At 47.9% G+C, this 10,170-nt stretch overlaps 1 protein-coding gene across 1 annotated transcript; it reads right to left on the reverse strand.

Moving 5' to 3' along the window:
* Positions 1 to 8,473: 8,473 nt before the first annotated feature.
* Positions 8,474 to 9,963, reverse strand: LOC112106708 (histone H1.0). The gene has a single exon (XM_024200099.3). The coding sequence runs from the start codon at positions 9,580 to 9,582 to the stop codon at positions 9,001 to 9,003; it is 582 nt and encodes a 193-aa protein (XP_024055867.1). The 5' UTR covers positions 9,583 to 9,963; the 3' UTR covers positions 8,474 to 9,000.
* Between the last annotated feature and the right edge of the window lie 207 nt (positions 9,964 to 10,170).

A 10,170-nucleotide genomic window follows, 5' to 3' on the forward strand; every position in this document is an offset into this window, starting at 1 on the left:
TTAAATTAGAGTGAATAAATGAAGACTCGGCACATCGCTTCTGAAAGGTTGCCGACCCCTGGTTTAAGACCTCAAATATTTCCTTTGATAGTTATCTTTTGCTTCTAACAGAGAATCATGTGCAAATTCATCATCCATGCCGTGTACATGTCTCTTCCTATGACTTGAATAGTTTGTACTTTCAACCCCTATTGCTTCTTACCTGTTGTGAGATTCTTTTATAATTTCCTCATACTTTTCTTCAGATCTGAATTTGCATAGCTCATTCACTGTGCTCTCAAATATCCAGAGGACTTGGAACAGATCAATTTTCTTTGACCAAAGGATTCCAGAGACTGCAGCCACTATGAGTAAGATCCTATGCCACTATAACAGATTGAGGTAGAACATCCAACCCATCAAAGACAGGTTGCTTTTTGCTCAACGTATGTCTTACGACTCTTGCATTCAATAACAGTTCCATCTTCTAGGCTCAATTATACTCTGAAAATTTACTATCATTGCCTCAGTGGCGTTCATTCACACTGCCTATCTAGTCTTGCAGAGAACCTTTAGATTTAAAGGGCTCCTTTGTTCTTCAGAAGCCTGTCCAATTTCATCTGTTGCATCAATCCTTCCAACTTCTTCAGTGCACCATCAAATTCCTCTTCTCTTTGCAAAACTGTACTCTCTCAAGCAAGAGTTTGAATATACAGATTATTTTTAGACCTAATCGTTAGTTTTTCCCATCGATGGTTAGAGTTCGCAAAATATTTATATATTTCTGCAAAGTTGTGAAGAAAACCTTCAGGGCTGGACTGGCCTTAACTTCAGCAGCATGCCCCCAAACTAGGTTAATTTGATGTGCTGGACAATGGATGTATGGTGCATACACTTTGTCTCCCTTGCCTGAAAGCTATTTTCTCATTTTTGCTTGCAATCCTCTATGAGCCCCAGCCATAACATTGGTCCCATCATATCACTGTCCAGACATATATTTGGGTTGTAATCCATAATTGCAGGCTAAAACATTAGTTAACTGGTCACACAAGGATGCAGCATCTGCCTCACTGCCACAAAACTAACAAAGTGATATTTTATATCTACTTTTCCTTCAGTACGCTCAATACCAACACAAGGAAGCAAAATGGCTATTTGATCAACATGGCTAATATCCGTGGTTGCATCTGCAATGACAGTAACAAAAACTTATCGTATTTGTAGCTATTAAACATGCACCTCCTGGTTTCTGATACCAAAAGACTCATAAGTTCATCAGTAATTGTCTTGTTCAAGTATTTGATTCTCTTGGTGTCACTGATATGTTGGGCAAAAGCTGTATTGTGTCTGGCAAGTAGCTTAATTATGCTCAAATTCATATCACAATTGTTGCTCTCCAATACTTCACAGTGACTGTGGAAGGGGAGATGTAAACTAGCTAAAATTTTGACTGTGTCAAGCAATATTTTTAGTATTTCTTGCCATTTCCTAATACACTTCTACCCCGATATAACGCTGTCCTCGGGAGCCAAAAAATCTTACTGCGTTATCGGTGAAACTGCATTATATCGAACTTGCTTTGATCCGCCGGAGTGCGCAGCCCCGCCCCCCCAGAGTGCTGCTTTACTGCGTTATATCTGAATTTGTGTTATATCGGGTCGCGTTATATCGGGGTAGAGGTGTATTTTCATTGATACCATGTCCCTTTGTGAACTGTGGAGCTGCTATATGACTGCATGTGTTGTTTGCTCTTCCCATTAAGAGACATCGATGTTACCATATTCTTCCCATCATTGAAAATCTATCACCCACATTGATTTGTGAGTGTCTGTACCCCTGGACAACCAACAAATGTGACAGTATGCATAATCTGAAAGATATGGGTATGCTAGGCAGTTGACATGCAAATCTACATGCAGTGCATTTTTCATTCTGTACAATGAAAATGAAAAATGGTAGTTTGTAGGAAAAAAAGGAAACTGTACAGTTGGTATATCACTTTCAGTGGACTGGCAAGAATCAATACATAAAATATACACAATAGGTCAGGTGATAACACTAAATCTGGAAAGTGACTTATCAGATGGGAACTTCAAACCTATTTCAGCAGGAAGACAGCTTTGACCTGCTTCATTGTTGACATGCTCATCTACATGATCTTTGTTTTGATTTTTTTGTTTTAAGATAATCTATGGTATCTTTGGCTTTGTTGGTTTGTAGCTCATTTTACAGGATCTTCAATATGCTGGTTCCAAGCAGAGTGTCTCTGGAGATATCATCAGCTACTACTACAGGTGCAGCTTCAGTGGTACTGCACTACTCGTTTTCCTGACTTAAACCTTGACACAACGACAGATTCCTACTTGCTGAATTGATATGCAGTTCTTGACTTTCTACTTCAGACTGCAGGGGTTGATCAGGAAGCTTATAGAAAAGCAGTTACCTACCTTTCGTATCTGTTTAGGATGACCAGACAGCAAATGTGAAAAATCGGGATGGGGGTGGGGGGTAATAGGAGCCTATATAAGAAAAAAGACTCAAAAATCGTGACAGTCCCTATAAAATCGGGACATTTGGTCACCCTATATCTGTTGTTCTTCTAGATGTGCTTCTCATGTCGATTCCATGTTAGGTGTGCATGCGCCGCATGCACCGCTGCTGGAGATTTTTCCCCTAATGGTATCCGTAGGGCTGGCTCTAGTGTTCCCTAAAGCTCCATGCTCATGCGTCAGTATAAGGGGCGGCACCGGCCCCGCACCATAGGCGCCGACTCTGTGGGTGTTCCAGGGCTGGAGCACCCACGGGGAAAAATTAGTGGGTGCTCTGCACCCACCAGCAGCCAAACTCCCCGCCCCGCCTCACCTCCTCCTCTGCCTCCACCAGTGCCGCCCAGAGGATTCAGGGGGCCTGGGGTCTTCGGCAGCGGGTCCTGGAGCGAGTGAAGGACCCGCCGCCGAATTGCTGCCGAAAACTCTCGTGGGGGCCCCTGCGGGGCCTGGGGCAAATTGCCCCACTTGCCCCCCCCTCTGGGCAGCCCTGGCCTCCACCTCCTCCCCTGAGCATGCCGTGTCCCTGCTCCTCCGCCTACCTCCCAGTGCTTGCCGCCGCCAAACAGCTGTAGCAAGCTCCGGGAGGGACGGGGGAGGAGCGGGACCGTGGCGTGCTCAGGGGAGGAGGCGGGGAAGAGAGGGACAGGGTGGAGATTTGGGAAAGGAGTCGGAATAGGGGTAGGAAGGGGGTGGAGTTGGGGCGGGGACTTTGGGGAAGGGGTTGGAATGGGGGCGGGATAGGGGTGGAGTCAGGGCAGGGCCAGGGACAGAAGGGGGTCGAGTACCCACCAGACCCCATAGAAGTCGGCGCCTATGCCCTGCACCCCTCCAGTTTCTTCTCGCTGTCAACTCAGACAGTGGGGAAGGAGAGTGGGTCATGGAATGGACATGAGCAACAAAAATGTAGGTAGCCATTTTTTCTTCTTCGAGTGCTTGCTCATGTCGATTCCATGTTAGGTGACTCACCAGCAGCATCTCTGGAGGTGGGCTAGGAGTTCAGGGGCATGCTGACTATAACACAGCTTTCCTGAAACTGGCATTGGCTCTGGCCTGTTGGATAATGGCGTAGTGAGATGCAAACGTGTGCTCTGATGACCATGTCACGGCCCTGACAGAGTCCTGTATTGGTATTTGTGCCAGGAAAGCCGCTGAAGATGCTTGCGTTCTTGTTGAGTGGGCCCTTACAATGGCTGGAGGTGGGGTCCCCACTTGCTCGTAGCAGGCCCGGATACAGGCCATGATCCAGGACAAGTTCCTCTGGGCTGACACCTGGAGCCCTTTCATTCTGTCTGCTATCACAACAAAAAGCTGCGTCGATTTGCGGAAGGGTCTTGTCCTGTCAATATAAAAGGCTAAGGCCCTTCTAATGTCCAGAGAATGCAGACGCTGTTCTTCTGTCTTGTGAGGTTTTTGGAAGAAGACCAGCAGAAAGATGTCTTGGTTGATGTGAAATTGCAACACCATGTTGGATAGAAAGGCTGGGTGCGGAAGCAGCCAGACCTTATCTTTGAAGAAAACGGTATTTTGGGGTATGCGGCCAGAAGCCCCTGCAGATCCTGCACTTATCTTGGACGTGAGTCTCCCCCAAGCACTTTTGGCAGCTGGAATGGGGGTTGCTCACCAGCACTGGCATGGGTTCAGTATAGGCTGCATATGGTTTGAAGCCTGAGGATCAGGGCATGCCCCGTCCTGGGATCGACGTCCCTTAAGGGGACTAGCTAACTAACAAGAACTAGAACTGACAACTACTAACTATTTACCAGAAGAGATCTGTAAACCACTAGGGGAGACTTGTCGAAGCAAGAGAAGAGGACTGTTCCAGCAGCCGTCACTGGCAGTAAGAAGGAACTGGAGGGAAGGCGGGGCCGGCAGCACCCCTTATACTGGTGCATGAGTGCAGGCCACCAGGGGATGCTAGAGTCGGCCCTATGGATACAACTAGCAGGAAAATGTCGGGCAGCAGGGCACGTGGCGCACACACAGCTAACATGGAATCGACATGAGCAAGTACTGTACTCGAAGAAGAATGATCGTTTCTGCTGCTTAGGATCTCCGGAGGCAGTTTGTAATAAATGTCTTTTTGTTTTCTAAAACCAGACTTGTATGTGTGTTTATGGTTTTCGTTTTCAGACATCTTCCAGTATGAGAATAACTAAGTTGGAAGTCTAGGTCTAAATAGAGTGTATTTTTGTGCTTCTTATTTTATCCTTCAGTTGAGAGGGTAGTCCTAAAAAAATGTTGATTGTCTCTGCAGAATTTAGCAGTGACAGGCAGAACTAGACTGCGGAATGGCTGCGGAGAGTGCTGTGGGAGAGTCTGGAACAGGCAGACACACACGCCTCTCAGTGTCCCACAGCAAGAGGAGGCTATGGAAATAAACTACATTTCCCAGCAGCAGCCCCTTCAGCACTGGAGCATGCCCAGTGGCTGCAACCCCTGCTGGATAGGGTAGAAAGAATGAGTACTTGTGGCACCTTAAAGACTAACAAATTTATTTGGGCATAAGCTTTTGTGGGCTGAAATCCACTTCATCGGATGCATGCTGTGGAAAATACAGTAGGAAAATATATATACACAGAGGACATGAAAAAATGGGTGTTGCCGTGCCAACTATAATGAGACTAATCAATTAAGGTGGGCTATTATCAGCAGGAGAAAAAAAATTGTAGTGATAATCAGGATGGCCCATTTCAAACGGTTGACAAGAAGGTGTGAGTAACAGTGTGTGTGTGGGGGGGAACTTAGCATGGGGAAATAGTTTTTACTTTGTGTAATGACCCATCCACTCCCAGTCTTTATTCAAGCTTAATTTAATGGTGTCCAGTTTGAAAATTAATTCCAATTCTGCAGTTTCTCATTGGAGTCCATTTTTGAAGTTTTGTGACTTTGAGGTCTGTAATCGAGTGTCCAGGGAGGTTGAAGTGTTCTCCGACTGGTTTTTGAATGTTATAATTCTTGACATCTGATTTGTGTCCATTTATTCTTTTGCATAGAGACTGTCTGGTTTGGCCAATGTACATGACAGAGGGGCATTGCTGGCACATGATGGCATATATCACATTGGTAGATGTTTTGTGTAATGACCCATCCACTCCCAGTCTTTTCATGTTCTCTGTGTATATATATATATCTTCCGACTGTATTATCCACTGCATGCATCCCATGAAGTGGGTTTTAGCCCAAGAAAGCTTATGCCCAAATAAATTTGTTAGTCTCTAAGGTGCCCCAAGTATTCCTCATTCTTTTTGGTGATACAGACTAACACGGCTACCACTCTGGATAGGGTAGGAAATTCCTTTTACTCCCGGGCACTGCTGGGCATGCTCAAATGCTGTGGGAAGTTTGCAAAGGCAGAGCAGGACAGGTTGGTGAATGGGACCCCAGGGCTGATGGCCAGGTGAGATGTTAGAGTGTAGACACATGCAACTCATGCAGTTGCCCTGAAGCAGCAAGAGGACCCCTGCCCCCTTGCCATGGTGACTGACTAAGTTACTTGTGAGAGTGGGGTCCTAGAATCGAGTGGGGGGGGGCAGATGGCAGAGGAACAGGTGGTGCAGCTGCTCGGGGTCCATGTGTAACGCCAATAGACCCCAGTCGTCAGCGGGCGGGATTGAACCTGGGACCTCTGGAGCTTAGTGCATGAGCCTCTACACTACAGCATGAGCAGACCCATTTTATCGCTCTCTTTAAGTGGTCTCGGTGCCACTAGAGGGGACAAAACATCACACCCAGAAGGTGTGTGGGTTACATATGCACTTGGAGGACCCCTGCAGGCTCAGCACTGCTCAGCCACACAACATATACGCTGCTGCCATTGTTTGCAGCCTGCTGGGACCTGTAGAAAGAGCAATGCGCTGGTCCCCACTGCCCACTTTTGAATTTGCCTGGGGAGGGAGGCCTCCAAAATGGTGGCTGTGCCATGAATTCTGATTAGCAGGTACCACCAATGGTCGGAGGCCCCTCCTCCCCTCCAACTGACCAGGCAAATTCAAATGTGGGCAGCAGCAACCAGCAAACCTGCTCTTCCTCGCAGCTCTGACTCCAACTCTGGTGGCAGCAGCAGTGATTCATGGCTCTGGCTTCTACGACAGCAGTTCTGGCTTTGGTGGGAGCAGTGGTCCTCGCTCTAGGAGGCAGCAGAACTGGTGCACAGTCCAGGCCAGAGAGAGCAGATGGCAAAGCATGGAGCCGGGGAGGAGGGGAACGGGGGAGGAGAGGCAGAGATGACTGCAGGGGTGGGGGAGGTGAGAGTTTATTTTAATGAATGTGGGACATGTGATGGCATGTGGGGGACCACAATCTAAACCTGGATTGGGGCCCATCTTTTTGCTTCTCTGCTACTGGCAAATGGGAGAGGGAGATGGGGGACCCAGACTGGGGGGAGGCAGTCAGCATTTGCTGACCCTTCTTACTGTTAAATCTGCCACTCTAGCCAAGATTTGGAATAGCAAAGGCTAGCACAGGTCAGGACAGAAAAGCATCGGCAAAATTGTACAAATGGTCCCCAGAAACAGAGTGCCTGAGCAGTGGCCTCACAGTCTGCTTTTCCACAGCCAGCTGGGATGCAGTAAAAGATTCTTTTAGTACACTGACAATATTTCAGTGGCAGAGTCCATTTGACAAATCAGGAAAGATGGAAGGTGATTTGGACACTTTCTGTGCTCAGGGTATTCTAGCTTGGATACCCAGTCTGTCAACCTAGAAGCCAGGTGGCATTTATGCTTGTGAAATGCCCCTCATCACCACTCCCTTTTACTGAAGGAAGCTTTCCCTCCCAATCTCTTTCAATTGTTCCGACCCTGTGTGACACCCCATGCTCTAGGTCTAGGGTTTATCCATAGTTCAGGCACCAGCAAACTTTCCTTATCCCTTCAGCACCTTCTTACATACCAGAGAGCTATCAGTGTTTTTACAAGTTGGAAGAAGAATCACACCTTACCAACCAACCATGTGTGCACACTCGCATAACCCTTTCTCCCCGTGTTCCCTTCTCCAGCTTGTGTATTTTTAAATACTAAAGAATACAAAGAAGACAGTGAATGAGGGAAATTTCAACCTTCCTCTATTTATTTGCTGTTGTTGTTTTAAACTCTAAAATTACAAATACAGCAAATTATTTCCTGCACAAATTACACTTACAAAATAAAATGAACAAGCGTCAATCCTATGAGATTTTCACTTGGTTTTAAACAGCAAACCCACCAAGTATACTTTTTTGTATTTATTGGAATATTGGAAATATCCCCTCCACACTGCCCTCCCAACCACCCCTCCCCAACTCTCCCTGCCCCATCTGAAGCAATAACAGTACACAGCTCCAGTTCCATAAAGCAACTTTTGACAGATTCAGTATCGGTTACATTTCTCCCCCCCCCAACCAATCAAAAAAATCCACACCTAAAGAAACTGTCGGTTGAGTGTCCTTTCTATTGTAGATGTATGGCTACATACCAAAGCTATGGATCAGGAAGTGGGCGCTGCAGAGTTGGAAAGCACTCAGAGAACCCAGCATAACAGTCAGTGGTGAAGGGATGGTTTTCTTAACCCCTTCTCTTAACCCACAAGATATTAGACTCTGAAGGGATTAGGATGATGCTTCTCATGTAGTTGGAAGCAGAACCTCTTTTTTCTCTCATTTCTTTTGAGGGGGTGGGGGAATTAGATCTCACCCCTCTGTTTCCACTTCAATGCCATCACCCACGATTTTCTGCAAATCCATCCTTTTTAGGAAAAATCCACTTTGCAAATCCCACCAGGAAATCTCCACTGATCCCCATTTAAAGCCTCTCAGTTAAATGGCAACCTCCTCCCAAAAGAACAAAGTAGGTGGACAGATTACCAACTCCAGTCCATTCCTCTCACTGGGTGGGGAAGACACACCACATGCATCATGAGCTGGTCTCCCTGTCATTAGTATATATATATATATATATATATATATATATATATATGGGAAATGCTGAACCATCAGATTGAGGTTAAAGAAAATGTAATTTATGCTACAGCAATTTATCCCATGTGGTCAAGATCTTCCAGCATAATTACTTTTCTCAGACCCCCTTCATTTAGGGATCTTTGTCCCCATACTCTGGCATGGGCAAGTTCCATGCACAGCCAATTTACCTGTATGATACCCTGGAGCTGGTAGGAGACTGGGGAACTCAATTCCCTTTTATCCAACATGGATTCCCCCCGCTCCCAAAACACAGATAAGTATTTCATACATTAAAAAAAATAGAGAGCTCTAAGATTACAACGGAAAAAAAAACAACCAATAACACTTATAAGACAAGTCTCAGTACTGCGTTGTTGTTTTTTTTAGTAATTGAATTATTTTAACTATTTCAGGGAAATAATAGTCCAGTCTTTTATAAAGTTGCAATAGAAAGAGAGAAGAGAATAAAGGAGAAAACTATTTACAGAAGTAGAGGTGAAGAAGAGTGTCCAAGAAAGAAGATCCCAGGCTTGCACTTCACTTCTTCTTGGCTGATTTCTTCGCACTGGACTTTGCTTTGGGTTTCGATGGCTTTGCCTTTTTAGGCTTCGATGCCTTCACTGGCTTGGCCTTGACAGTCTTTGGCTTCTTGGCTTTCTTTGGAGCGGCTGCTGGCTTCTTTTTGGCTTTCTTGGCGGCAGCTTTGGGCTTCTTGGCTGGGGACTTGGTGGCAGCTTTCTTGGGTTTAGCTGCTTTCCTGGGTGTCGTGGCCTTCTTGACTTCCTTCTTGGCCTTCTTAGCTGGGGGTGGCTTCTTCGGTTCATCACCCTTGGCCAGGCGGAAAGAGCCAGACGCACCAACCCCTTTGGTCTGCTTGAGGACACCAGTGGTGACCAGCCTCTTGATGGCCAACTTGATTTGGGAGTCAGCATTCTCCCCCACTTTGTAGTGGCTCTTAATGTATTTCTGGATGGACTGGCGAGAAGAGCCGGCCCGGCTCTTTTCAGCTTGAATGGCGGCCACTATCATGTCAGAGTACTTGGGGTGATCTGTTGACTTCTTGGCCGCCTTGGCCCGTTTGGGCTTGGCGGCAGGGGCTGAGGCGGAATTCTCTGTCATCTTTTGCTTTCCCTCTGGGCCAAGGGAATCAGAAGAGCCCTGTGCACAGGGTCCTCAAGCCGCCTTGCTGCCCGCTGCCTCCCAGATGCTCTCGCCACGTGCGGTGCTTCGTCCCAGTGGCCGCGCGGAAGGCCGGCCTGCGAGACGGGCACCGGGCAGGGGGTTTCTCCTTGCAACGGGCAGACGGGTTCGCCCCCTTGCAACCGGCGTCCCCTCCTGGCGGTGGTGGGCCCAGGTGCCTCTCTGTGGCTCGGTCCCTCGTGGGCCTGGTCTGTGCCTCTGTGTCTGTCAGGCTGTGAGTGGCCGCCCCTCCCGCCGTCTGCGGGTCTCGGTCCCCCCCAGCAGGCTCGGCTCTGCCTCCTCTCCGCCTCCCGCGCTGTGTCTGGCTCTCCAGGCAGCAGCCGGCGCATCCGGGTATTTAGCGCCGCGGCGCGGACCGCGGTGAGGACAGGGCTGCTGGCTGCCTGCTCAGGGCCCCGAATGGCGCCGCGCCGCCGACATCTGTGTTTCTTCCGCCGCCCCAAGCGGCCCTTTTCCCCCTCCCCGGGCGGCCCCGCGCCCCTCCGCCGCCGCCCTCGGCTGCCCCGG

The sequence above is a fragment of the Terrapene carolina genome, unplaced genomic scaffold, assembly GCF_002925995.2.
Source record: "Terrapene carolina triunguis isolate 2854851 unplaced genomic scaffold, T_m_triunguis-2.0 Scaffold247, whole genome shotgun sequence".
Taxonomy (NCBI): domain Eukaryota; kingdom Metazoa; phylum Chordata; order Testudines; family Emydidae; genus Terrapene; species Terrapene triunguis.

Excerpts from the sequence above, each read along its gene's own strand:
- LOC112106708 (XM_024200099.3), bottom strand. The coding sequence starts at position 9,582 with ATGACAGAGAATTCCGCCTCAGCCCCTGCCGCCAAGCCCAAACGGGCC.